At 37.2% G+C, this 13,893-nt stretch overlaps 1 protein-coding gene across 3 annotated transcripts in view; it reads right to left on the reverse strand.

Moving 5' to 3' along the window:
• Nucleotides 1–10,056, reverse strand: part of F5 (coagulation factor V) — a 31,365-nt gene extending 21,309 nt beyond the window's left edge. Inside the window, exons 1-7 of one of the 3 annotated variants that reach the window (XM_084506463.1) lie at nucleotides 9,425–10,056; nucleotides 9,250–9,321; nucleotides 8,689–8,874; nucleotides 5,579–5,670; nucleotides 4,188–4,310; nucleotides 2,296–2,508; nucleotides 219–362 (exon numbers count right to left, since the gene is read on the reverse strand). In XM_084506463.1, coding sequence (XP_084362589.1) covers nucleotides 219–362; nucleotides 2,296–2,508; nucleotides 4,188–4,310; nucleotides 5,579–5,670; nucleotides 8,689–8,849 — 733 coding nt within the window. In that variant the 5' untranslated portion in view covers nucleotides 8,850–8,874; nucleotides 9,250–9,321; nucleotides 9,425–10,056. Of the gene's footprint in view, nucleotides 1–218; nucleotides 363–2,295; nucleotides 2,509–4,187; nucleotides 4,311–5,578; nucleotides 5,671–8,688; nucleotides 8,987–9,249; nucleotides 9,322–9,424 lie in introns of those variants that run through there. The other 2 variants (XM_084506462.1, XM_084506464.1) reach the window with 2 other exon arrangements.
• Nucleotides 10,057–13,893: the final 3,837 nt, after the last annotated feature.

Raw genomic sequence — 13,893 nt, forward strand, 5'->3', positions numbered from 1 at the left:
TTTACTATGTTCCACATGCTTTAAAATCAGCAGTTTGCCTAGCCACATCACTATTTCCCCATTAGCTGAGTAAAAAATATTTTATTTTTTATTTAAGTTAGTAATCCTGTTCTTCTTATCAGCAATATGGCATAACTTCCTTCTAGCCGCATTCATTTCATATTCACATTCAGTCTTCATTAATGTTCATTTCACATCACACAAGCTTTGAGTAGTACCTGGTAATGTTCCATTAGCATACCCATTAATTGTGTATTTGAGCGATGCTGATCTTTGCCAACTCTTGTTTTCATCAAAAACACCAAACATGAGTACATACTCCTTGTCAAAAAGTTTCTGGGACCCATCCTCATTGAGGCTTCCTATGAAGAAGAAAGAAACAACAGATCTCAATTTGAAGCAGAAGTAGAGTAGTTTCCACATCAATGTAACGGCATTTCTGTGTATTTAATGAGCTTGCTTCATTTGTTACCATGTGCTGGCTGAGCTTGCCCAAGAACCAAAGATCTTAATAATGATCATAAACTAATTTGACTTCTCCACTGCTTTTGGGTTTGGGTAACCATGGAACCAAAGTCTCTAATATCCAAGGGAAGATTAAAAACATGCAATGAATTGACTCTGACAACTCTGGCAATGCGCTGCAGATAGCACCTTAATGAATGGGAGAATCAAACAGCCTTCTGTCCACAGTCGGACTCTGGCTTCTCTTCTGAGATACACGGCAAAGAGAAGAATGATGTCTGAGCCATCTGCAGTGTGAACACTGCCTTCTCAAGCACCACAATGAGATCATCAGTTCCTTTAAAAAGCAAAAAAACTTCTGCGTATAAAAGAATCACAAATACCGCAGAATTGGATCAGTTATAGGAAGCTATTAAGTTGAGTTTGTGATGCAGGTGAGATTTCTATCCATAAACAGAATTAATTTTAGGCATAATTAACTGCCACACAGAACTGGTGTGATTTCACCAATTCTTTCTATAGATTGCTCAGATCAAAAACTTCAATTTGCTACTTTCAGTAAATGTACATAATTAAAGACTAAAATGTATGTTATTTGGACTGCCGGAACTGAAAATTTGTGAGGTTACAGATTATTCTACTTAGGAGGAAGCACCTGCAGTGGAAACAGCTATCTTTATATAATTCTTTCACTTTTATCAGGCTACAAACTCCTGTATTCTTGCAAAGAAGGACTCTCAGATCAACAGAGGAATTTATCTGCTTGTCATACAAAGAATATTCAGTCAATGCGTTAACTTGAAAGTCCCCTTTTCTAACCTTCCCACATTACACAATCTATGATGCTCATAATGTGTCAGACTGTGGTGGGTTAACCCAAACCAGTAGGCAAGCCCCCACACAGCTGCTGGCTCACTTCCTGCCCATCCCCTGCAGCAGGATGGAAGAGAGAACAGAAAGAAGAATAAAAAAAACACTTACAGGTTAAGATAGCGGTAAATTAAGGAAAAAGGAAAAAGGAAAAAATGATCAAACAAAAAAATGAACGCAAAAATGAACAAAATCACTCATCATCTCCCGCAGGCAGACCAATGCCAGCCAGTCTAAGCAAAATTCACCTTGGAAGCCAATGCCACCTCCACCCACCGCTTCTTTGTCCTCTACCTCCATTTTTTATTGTAGAGCATGATGTTACATGGTAGGGAATATCTTTTACTAATTTGGTTCAGCTTGTCAGCTGTGTCCCCTCCCAAACGCTTGCTCACCCCATGTCAGTTTGCTGGATAGGGTAGAGCTGGAAAAAGAGAAAGTCTTGATGCCATGCAGACATGCAGGACCAGCAAAGCTGCACCAGGTCAGACTGGACATTATGAAAAATTAATTCACTGTGAGGGTGGTCAAACACAGAAGCTTCCCAGGAAGGTGGCAGATGCCCATGTCTGCCAGCATTTGGATAATGCTCTTGATAACGTAACGTTTAGTTAGCAGTCAGTCAGTTGGACTAAGTGATCCCTTCCAACTAATTACTGTGTTCTGTTCTAATACTAAAAGCACCAATTCTCAATAAATAAATAAATAAATAAAACTTCAGGAGGATCACGGTTAGTACTAATGACACTCCTGTTCAGTAATAATGAGTAGGCAAATTCTGCAATTGAACAGATGTCTGTCAGTGAGAAGAGTGCCCTTGTATAATCCTTTCCTTGTACAGGAAAGGGTCAAGATCCAAGTCCATGCCATCTGCTGTCTATAAAACATGTTTGACTTGAACATTAATATTATTAAAAAATAAGCCTACATTACCTTACAGTAGTCAAAGTGTTTCATTACCTTTCCTGCAGATAAGCAGTGCTCCAATCAGACCTGAGTTAAAATCCATTGCCACATTCTCATGAGAATAATAAGCATAAGTAAGACAAGGAAGGTCAGCTTCTCTTGGACCAACTTCTTCTGTTATCTCCCACACATATGTGTAGACCTGGCCTGGAAGCACAGCATCATCTTGTTTTTCTACAGATGACGTTCTGTCATCGTACAGGGAGCCTGCCAAGAAAAGTCAGTAGGGTCACATGAAGATAAAGAATAATTAAAGCATGAGGTAAGTAAAGCTCATACAATCAATTTCAAAAGTGATTTCTATTTTGCCATATACATAGGAACAACTCATGTCTATTCACATTGTGTAGGGGAGCATAGGGAAGAGTACCTATTCAATTCTTCTGTTTCTTACAAATCTAAAATTTCCTGGGACTTTTTTTCACTGCCAAAAGGTGGGGCTCTCTGATGGTCTGACCAGGGTTAGGATGGCATGAAGCTGTCTCTGCTCACTTAATCCTTTGTGGATGTATTTGTGGATAAATACTACCCATTTTGTCATCTTTCTAATCATCTCTAATAAAGCCATCATGCAGACTAGCACTGGCTTGCTGCCTTAGACTTTCTGTGCACTGGATATCAGTGATCTCTCGTATCTACGCCTACCCAGTACCCCCCTCCCCAATACCGTATGACAAAGGGGAGTCAGAGGATGAAAATTTTAGGTGCAAAAGGCATATTAATAGGATAGTCAAACTGAATTACCTATCATACCCAATAACATATTTTGTCCAACCCCATGAGATGAAGGCAAAACTCCTTTTGCAGTCATATAATAAAGAAAGCCTTGAATAAGTTTGAAAACTGCAGTTTAGAGCTCTGGTTCAGCACCTAGGGCAAGGCAATCCAAGAAACACAGTCAATCACTCCAACTCACTGTGTTAGAGCAGACATTTAACTGTCAGTTTGTAGACTCATCATAAGATCATAAACTGCGTCAATGAGTTTACATTTCCTAAAATAAATCATTTTGCAGTTATGGGATGAATTGTCTCAGAAAACTTTGTGGGTCTTCACTCCAAATAGTATGTGAGGGAGCAAGACAATGTTCTGAGTTTCACTTGCTTCACACACAGCTAACCACCTACTCGATTCAAAGGTCAAAAGCTGTCAGATCCCCATGTATGTACAAATCCATTCATGGACTGTTTGCTTTCTCAGTGTTTGCTTCTGCAAATCAGTGTTGTTCTGAAAAGCTTTTAAAGTTTACAATTCTTTTCTCTTCCTCCTCCTTCATCAAAACCTGCTCCAGGAAGGAAAGTCCAGAAGACCTAAAGAAACTCTAGCCTCAACACTTTCCTGGGCCACCTTCTTCCTTGCTAGAATATCCACAGCTATAGCTCTTTGAGAAGTAATATCCCTGACTACCCCTTAAATTGTCCTAACATTAAACTCTGTTCTACTCTTTATTTGGTTATTAGATGAAGGTAAATGGCCAGATAGCATCAAGTTGAGCAATAAAAAGCTAGTTCTGCCTAGATGGGGTTCAATTGTTGTACTCTGGAAAACCAATGGACTATATCAGTGTTATCCAAACATGCACTTTCAGGTTCTGCTGGGAAATACAGCCCACTGCCCTTCAACTCCCTTTGCTTCCTCAGGTTCCTGAGGAGCAAAAAGTATTAAGACACACAGACAGGGGAGCTGGTCAAGAGAATGTACATGTCAAAAGACACTCATATTCCTCGTATTATATCGATGAACAAGGAGCTAACTGAGTGTGAAGTTTTAATCCACAATCAACATATATTTGTGTTACACATAACCCCAAACATTGGTCTGGGGCCCTTTCTATATTTCATGCAAAAGTCTAAAAGAATAAGACAGAGATCTTTTATAGCATTTACCTTCTGCCTTTTTATTGTAAACTAAGCCCTGGGGATGAATACTGACCGGCTTGTCAGCCATATTCTTAAAGTGAACTACTAAAGTATCTCCGACTTCAGCACGCAGAGTTGGTCCGAGAAGTCCTGTAGATATTCAAGGTAAGAAAAGAGGAAACTGTGAGCAAAACAGTCTGTTTAGAGAAAGGAAGAGTTCTCCATCAGAGAGTGTGAGCTCTGCTAAAGTACAAGTTGCACAAAATATAGACAGGAATATAATACCATTGCAATGAACGTTTACCCATAAAAAGGGACATGGGAGGTGTAAAGCATGCAGTTCACAGTCAGTAACATTATAAATTGTGTATCTGGAAACTAACACAAAAAAAAAGCTATTTTCCAGATACAGAGTATTTATCAACAGGTTCACATTGAGGATCACTGGGAATTTCTAGGGATCCTTCACATACAATTCAATCACACAGTTTCAGGAAGGCAGATTAAGAGTTTATAAAGGCATTCAAACATTTACGTAGCACTCTCTATGCCAGAAGTCACAGACAAAAAGATCCAAACATGTAATCCAAATAAATAATTGGTTTTGTATTGCAATTTCTTTATGCATAGCCTGCAACAGGTTTTAAGAGGGGGTTATATCCCTTCTTAAAAGGGATCACTAAGGCAATCTTTGGACTGTTAGTCTTTTCTTGTAAACCATTTTGTAAATTTCTTCCTTTGTAAAGAAAAAGCACTTTAAGAAAGTACAGGAGAACACACGTTCTGGAAAGAATCGGATCATAGACTAGACCTTTCAGGCTGACTTGTAACAATTTGATATCACAAACCTCACATTTGCTTTGAAATTTAGATGGTTTCAACCATCTAGAAGTTATTTATGAAGCACAGATAGACTATATAAGTACCCTGCATAAGTACAATGCTCATGTATAGCATAAGAATTTGCTTCCATCCATTTAAAGTGTCTTCAAGCAGTAAAGGACAGCAAAGGCAAAGGGATATTTTTCACATCTGACTTCATAGTTTGTCTCTTCCTTTCCAGTGATCTATCAGAAACACATTTTGTCTCAGACCTTAGGCCAATTCCACATGAATTTATTGGTGTCATCACTGTGACTGTGCCATGCAATTCTAAATGTGTATGGCAGGTTTCACCTGATGTTGAAAATGAAGGGAACAGCTCTGTACCATGGAATTTATTTGCAGATAGCACTGAGCCCTAGCCTCTGAAAAATCCAGCTTCTCAATGGCCTTTCAAAGCCTAGTGCACTGTAGATAGAGACCTCATCCCCTGTGTCTATTTGGTTAAATGTGCAAGAACAAGCTTGCTTAGTAGGTTACTGGCTTTAAGACACGCAACAAACAAAAATAGTTCAGAACTTTTCTTTCCTGTTTACCTGCAGACTTATTTGCTGGCTTTTCTTTTTTAAAATCCACTTCGTATTCTCTGTAAGAAATTTTCTTAAACACAGGATCAGAATGTACCAATCTGAAATCAGAAGAATTGCAAAAAAATATTAGAAGGACAGATTCTCAGAGATGTCAGTGCTTTTCAACAGATATTTCAGGAAATAAATTCTGGAATTACATTTAAACACACATTTTGCTGAAGGCAAGTCACATGGTCTAACACTTTTTACTGTCTTCCCTTCTCCCTCTATTGTCTATGACATTGTTGAGCTAGGCCATATCATACCTATTAAACGTACAACTACAGTACCTAGCACAGTTTATCCCTGATTCTGCTTGTGGTTTCTATAGTCCTTTTGATTCTGTGATGAAGACGTCTTTGTTTTCTCCATTTAAGAGAAGAAGATGTCCTGACCATATTTACCTAGAAAGCATCTGACAAAACATCATGAAAAACTTGTATTTCTCTTTAGTGAGCTCCTTGTTTAAACTTTAAGACTTACCACAATAATTGCATAACAGCATAAACAGCAAGCACCTGTAGTAGTTATAACCTCTGAGACAAACATAAAACTGTTCCCTGAAAACAACTAAGAAGCTCACAGAAAGCCAAAAAATCCGCTTTTTGGGATACAAGACAATTCTTCCAAATCTTGTTACATAAATGAAATACACACCCAGTAGACCACACACTGTTTTCTCAGCAAATGTTGAAGCAAGCAGAAGGAAACCAGCACACAACATTTCCGGAATGAAAATGATGAAATGAGGGCTGAAGGAAGAATAATCTGTACTTAGTTTCGTATATATGGGCTGATTTCCTAGTACATACAATGGCTGGATCCAACAGTACTTCCACTTACTATTTTTGTAATGCTCTTTCAGTTAAGCAAGGCACGTTTGATAGTGGGAAGTTGATGGGTCTCTCGTGCACAGAGAAGCTGAGCAGAGACTATCAAGTGAACTTGCTTCAGTGGCATTCAGCATCCAGAAGGGGGAGATCTGTTTTTGTAAAGATCTTTTGTAAATACCTCTGGAACACTCTTTCACCTGCAGTCAGGCAGAAGTGGTCCATGCCTCAATTCCTTGTGTTTTCTTTGAAGTCACTGATAAAATTTAATTTCTTTCTTAAGGGGAAGAACACAAACCATCTTCATTGGCTGGTACTGCGCTAATGTGGCAATGTTCAATAGAATACACACGTAAGACTATGGGGTGGAGGAGGAAACTTACTAATGCCCATTGTATTGGTAAAAAGAACACTTCACAAATCTCAGGCTGTGCAACTAAGTCTAGTTACATAACCTTCAGCAATGGCATTAGCAAATACAGCATGCACAAATAATACATTTTCATTCTACTTTGAACTATCTTATAAATATTACTCAGTCATGGTAATCGTTAAACCTATACAAAGATAAAAACACTGATGCTGAAGAGAAGTTAAGTGTCCTTAGCCTGAATGACTGGAAGATTAAGGAAGCAGTTCAGGAACAATCCATTCTCTTTTCAGCCTTTCCAATTACTTAGAACTCCAAAAAGTAAACTATCAGATTCTTACTCTGTATTTACATATTCAGTTCCTGTTGAAATCAGAACAAGTTAGATGCCTTTGGGATTCAAGTAATTAGCCCCTCCTCAGGAAGTATCTTTGTGGAGTTGTTTTTTTTTTTTTTTTTTTTTTTTTTTTAATATTTCTAAAAGTTCTACAAAGTTCATTAGATCCACGCAGTATGTAACCTACTGTACATGAGAAACTTTGCTCATGAGAAACTCTTACCTAATTACAGTGTAAAAACCTCAAACTCAGGTTTGAGACAGTTACTGAATCTCTACTGCATGAAAACAATCTATCCAAAATGTGACATTTAATGAAATAGTAGTTGATGCTTATATTGATGCATTCAGTGCAGATAATAATGAAGTTCTAAATACTAAATCCACACGACCTGGTCAACAGTTAAATGGTATTTGACTTCATATTCCTATGTTTAAAACCTGTATTCTTCTGTCTTGCCAGTTTGATGTTATGGTCACAGCAAGCTGTATTAAACTTTCAAGGAGAAATTTCAGAAAACATAGAAACTTTGTTTGAATGAGTTTTGAAAAAGGAATATGTAGAAAATTGAAAACTGAATTGGAAGTGTCCTTGCCACAGCATCCAGAAATCCAATACACATTAAAAAAGAATAAAAAATCACAGACTAAACCAAAATAAATAAAACAAGTCATTCACTGATATATATATATAAAAGTTGTAATATCCAAATACTCCTTTCAATGTAGGAGAATAAAGAATTAATCTGAGTAATTTGTACCATTTCATTTCATAGCTAAAAGCTATGTATTATGACCATAGTAAACTCAGTATAAGAACCAAGCTTAACTTAGACCTAACTTAGAATTCTGTTTAAGATCTGTCATTTGTAGCATTGCACTTGCAATGTGTATAATTCTAAGCATAACAGTGGTAATATAAAGAAGTTATTTACATGCTTGATTTCTGTATGCATGTAGGTTGGCCATTCAGCAATGCTATATGAAAAAAAGAGTTTTGAAACTAGTGTAAGTTCACCTAAAGTATAGTAATGCTTGATCCTACAACCTTTGCTCAGCAGAACACAGGATGAACATTTCACAAAAACTACCGAACAACTCAGAAACAACAACTAGTTCCAAAGTTCATCAGGCTTCGATTTAAGTGAAAGTGATAGTACCCAAATTAGGACCTATTTGTGAAACTTATCAGGCTTTAAGGAATAATCTTATCAAATCATGACTAAACTTAGCAATGCTCAAAATCTATGTATCTAAAAATAATGACATTTTTAAAAAAGACAAACACAGATGATGATAAAAAACAAGCCCTGGTATGTATTCAACGAAAGTGTTCCGAAAACATAAAAATGATTCTATCAATTAATGAACAAAAAACTTTTGATACTTCCTTGTCTCCAGTTCAGATCACACAGCTCCTCTGAAGCCAACAGATCGGGCCCTGAGGTTCTCCTGAGCTCCAAAATTCTCCATGAAAATCAAAACACTTCCAGTCCCAAAAGACAACTAATTTTACCCTTCCTAACCCGTACTTTGTTACCTGGACTTCTCCTCAGGTTCTGGTTTGTAGGTCCATATTATGGTCTGAGCAGCTATGTAGTGCTCCCTGATCTTCGCAGCTCCCACCACATTCTTCCCTGAGTCTGGCCACCATGAACCAAGAAGAAGCAAGAGAAAAAGACGTATGCAGTGGAGTGTCATGGTACAGATGCCTGCAGATGCTGCTCTGGAAGACGAGGCAGAAACTGCTGCTTTTATTGCTGTTGCTGCTTCCAACTTCCCCTCTGAAATGAAATAATCCTGACGCAAGAGGGTAACAGTGCTCACTACGCTCAGGTCACTGCTCTTCACCTTCTCCTCCCCTTGCTGACAGGTATCCAATAGAGATAAAAAAAAACTGTTTAAACTACCTTCCCACCCCTCCTCCACTTCATCTTCACTGAGAGACATGCACTACAGAGAAGCTGCTTCAGCCCCGCTACAGACTGCGGTTGGGCCATTGTCTACTGAAGCAGCAGGAGGAGGAAATAATTACTTAGATTACTTACAAGATGTTTGACTTACTTGATTAGGAAGGAGGGGGGCACATATTGTGTCTTACCAGGAAACAGAAACTCGGCACATACTTGGCGTAGTGGAAATTTCCCAGATAGGCAACAACATCTCCTAAGACCTGTGGAAACATTCCCAGTTTGAGAGCAAAATGCTGAGGGATTAGATGTGGGGACTAGAACTGAATGCAGAGCTAAATGAAATTCAAATCTAATTGAGGTTACCTCATACAGCTTATCCAATTTCTTAACATTGCCGACTTCGGTTTTGTTCCTGCTATATTCTCAAGAAACTCATACTAGATAATGAACTGGTTTCTCAGTGGCAGCTAACAGGTCAGCTTGAAGACTTGTGCATAGTCAGAATCCTCCTCATCTAGTCTTGGTAAGGATCTGTTAAAATTTATCTGAAGAGAAATTATTAGGAAAATACCTTTTGATAGGCTAATTACAAATGTCAGCTGTACTAACAAAGGTCTCTCCCCACTTCTGCCAGTGTTCAAAAAATTGTCAAAGCAAGTAGAAAGTTGTTGGCTTTTATCCTTGTGCACTGCAATAACTGGAAAAAGGAAAATATTTATTTTTTTTCATGAATAGAAGTTTACAACGGTTTTACAAGAATGCTTTGCGACTGTCGGCAAGAAAAAAATAACCTAAAAACACAAACCCAAAACAATCCAATTCCAGATCCAGACATAAATAAGGATGATATTACTTCAAAGTAAGGATGATAGTACTTCAAAACAAAACCTGACGAAGTCCAGTTTTGATACATTGTTCAACAGCAGAATGGCCTAATCGGCAGCTCATATGATAACTCTATTCCAGCAGGCATGGCATGGCCTTAAAAGTAATAGAGAAACAGATAAAAGAAATAGAAATCAAATAAGACTAATAACTACATATTCCTTTACCAAATGTCCAAATAGTTTGATGCCTAAACCTGAAAACAATCGTGATCACTTGTACAGCATATGACTACAGGCATGGAAAGTTTTCATCATGGAACAGTTTCAAGGCAGCATATTGAACTGAAGTTACCTCTTACTGCATCTGCATGGAGCTCATCACTTGCACCCATTATCCACTTCAACACATTCATTATGTATGAAATGGATTCAAAATCCAGAATCCAGCAAAAGCTAGGTTGCACTATAATGTGTGCACTGATATTGATGAGAAAATCTTAGGTAAACGCAGTCCAATACTATTTTATTACTAAGTAATTCTTGATTTGATTAAAGAACCCACCACAACCCTTAGCACATTGCTTCAATAATCTTAAAATAAGAAGTCGTAATATTTGTCTTATTTCTGCTCTGGTCCCAATTTCATCCCTGATTCAGGATCTCTTTCAGTGCAGGTGTTTAAGAGTCTGACAGCATGAAAATGCCTATAATTTGGATTTTATGAAAAACAACAACAAAAACACTATCTCCATGCAAATGAATTATTCTTACCTTCTATTCGGAACTGATGGGGAGCAGCTAGTGCTGAAGTGCCTATCACACTCTCTTAAACCTAAAGCACGTTCACTTTTAAGCTATCTCGTCTCTACTTCTTAAACATTCATACAGAAGCATATACAAATACTGCACATTTCTCTGACAAAAAGAAAACTGATTCGTGTCTATGTTCAATCTCTACCCATTGGACTTTACAACACTATTCCTAAAGCTCCCTCTCATAGTTAGATTTGAGGATCTCGCTGTACTCTGATGTGATAGGCTGATGAGACAAAATTAAAATACAAGTTAAGTTGGCTTGACTGTTTGATGATCTGTTTAAGTATTAGAAACATACCTATAAGGGAAAACTTAACTCTTCCCTGTAATTTAAACAAAACAAAACAAAACAAAACAAAACAAAACAAATGCAGGTCAAGTATTAATACCAAGAAAACCTGGTTAGAAACCCTTGATGTGAGATTGTTAACTGAGAATCAACGTTGATAATCAATTAGCTACTTCTGATTTATCCCTTTTGATGAATGTGGGGGTTCTATACTGGCAAAGCAATCTGCAGCACTATGAACACAGTTATTCTCAAAGCTAAGCTGTACCTTTGGGATGTACTGATATTTAAATGCAAAATAAAAACAAAGCATGGGAAGAGAAGTGTAAACAGTACTTTCTAACACTAAAAGCCAGCCCACTAAATGGGGAAGTTTACTATCTGTTCTGACGCCTAGGTGCTGGTTCTTGTTATAGTACATGTGAAAACATACTAAAAGAGTAGTAGGAAGTGATGTCCTATTAAAGATTGACCACTAAAACAAACTGGTATTGCTAGTTTTTCACCCAGAATAGCCTAGGCTGAGTCTGAGCAATCAAGAACAGATAACTCTTCAAAAGAGTTATGAAGTGATTTTCAGCTCTCAGTAAATTACAGACAAACTTCATTTGTCTGAGTACTATCAGGTAGTCATATGCCAAAGACAGCCATTAGTTTCAACAATTACACTGTAGTGACTAATAGCGAGCTAGTATAAAGTTGTAAAATAATTACTGAATTAGTTGCTAATAATGCCCTAACACAGGTCTGTCTCTCTCTCTCATTCAGACACACAAATCAATGCACAACGTGTCCAGCAAGCATACTTTGTTTAGCGCAGGGCGAAAGGACTTCTATGGGCAAACAATGAGTTAATTATTGATCAGCAGTAAACACATGATTCTGAATGTAGGTAAAAGATAGACACGTACGTACCAGATCTACCAGGCACAATGCAGAGGGAGAAACCATCAATAAATATCTTCTCTTTTTGCAAGAAGGCACTAAAGCCAAGAAAACTTAATCTGTGAAATGAGTTATTTTAGAAGTTTAAGATAAGATGTACTATATTGAAAATCACGTGAGCAAGCCAAGAAAACAGTTGGTAGAGAAACTTTTAGGCTTTCTTTCTAGGAACAAATTATGCAAAAAGGAACACGTTAATGCATTTTGTATTTGATGGCCGTGTGTAAAGAACACATTCTGCATAACCCTTAAATAAAGGCAGACCACATAATATATGTGACCATACAAGACAGTAGAAATATAGAAGAGCAGCATTTTCAGACTGCTCTGGTACTAACGGCTTCAGATGATAAATCATCACGTTAAGACAAACACATCCACATTCTAATCTTGTTTTTCCTTAGGAGAAAAGCAATTCCTCAATTAGAATTGGGTATTTCTCCAGTCCGTATGTTTGCCAGAAACTATTCTTTAGCCAGACCCAGTACTATTTGTACAAAAACACTGAATTCAGTTTCACAGAAACGTGAATTCTCTAAACGTTGTAAAATTTAACTTAAATTCTTCAGCAAATTTGTCTGATACCATTGCCTTTTAGTCTGAAGAAACGTTCATAGAAGAAAGAGAAGGATGAATTACCTTCCTTTCTTCAGAAACTACATTAATGTCTGACTCAAAAATTTTAAAATTAATTTTTGCCCCCAAATTTTCAGTTTTATTCCACAAAGAATTTTGCTCCTACTTTAAACCCTGCTTGTGTTCTGTGCTCCAGTTTCACTTCTGTACTAAGACTTCTGTATTTGCCCAGTCTGACAACTGATATTCTGAACAGGACCAACTGCCCACATGTTAAGTCAGTCTAGCAGCACGCTAAACTTGACTTTCTTTCTGTACAGAATAAAGCAAGCACACCAATGCTTATAATACGATGTTAACCAGGTGATGTAAGATTGCAAGTTTCCAACTTGGAAGATTTGCTTTTTTTTTTTAATCATAAATCCTTGCTGGAACCAGGAGGAGATTTATTATCAAAAAATGAGCCTTTTGTAAAATTACATGCATGTGTATTTCCAACAGTAGTTATGATACTTTGTGGATGAATTTGCTCTCTCTTCTTTCACATGGCCATGTATCCTAAATGCATCTTTAAAAAAAATAAATGAGATCTGAATCAATTCCTACAGTTACTTGCAGATAAGGTTATTTTCTAATAGGAAAGCAGATAGGCATGTTTCAGGAAGAAACATCAAATCAATAAGCTAATGAAAATAAGATACTAAATTACATATGTCACTACGGACTTTGTAACACCAAGAATGCCTTGAATTTGTCTGGTTCTCCAGCAACTGATTAGGCTGTTTGTTACTAGGCCCATCAAACAAGCTGTGCTTTCCCACACCTAAAAAAAGCTGCAACAGAAGGACAACGTTGAAATTGCCCTTGTTCTTTAACACTATTTCCACTCGACATTATTTAAAGCTTCAACTTGGACTGAACTTTCTAAACAAATAAATGCTCTTTCCACGTATGGCTTGGAAGTTACTGATGTCTTTTTTTTTTTTTTTATTGGAAACAAAACTTTGTGTTTTCAAAGCATTTCACATAAAATGAGGAATAGACATCAAATTTGACAATATTTAAAATACCTAAAATACTCCTTTTGCATCAAAATCCATTCCCTACAGTAAAAACAAACAAACAAACTTCATATTCAACGGAATCAGATTTTACCTAGGTCTTGACTGCAGTACCTGTAAACTAGAATGTACTCAAAAAAGTCTAAAATCAATGCATAGAGATCTAGAAGGCACGTAAACCAGAAGATGCACAGTAGGAAAAGGACTCCAGCATAGCAGAACTTCTCAGGAGTTATTTCAAAAGAAGCAAAATTCAGACAATGACTGCGTAGGATTTGCCAGAAGCTAAAACTGAAGTTACTATGTTTGCATACATTT

Source organism: Aythya ferina (assembly GCF_964211825.1).
Source record: "Aythya ferina genome assembly, chromosome: 1".
Classification (NCBI taxonomy): Eukaryota; Metazoa; Chordata; class Aves; order Anseriformes; family Anatidae; genus Aythya; species Aythya ferina.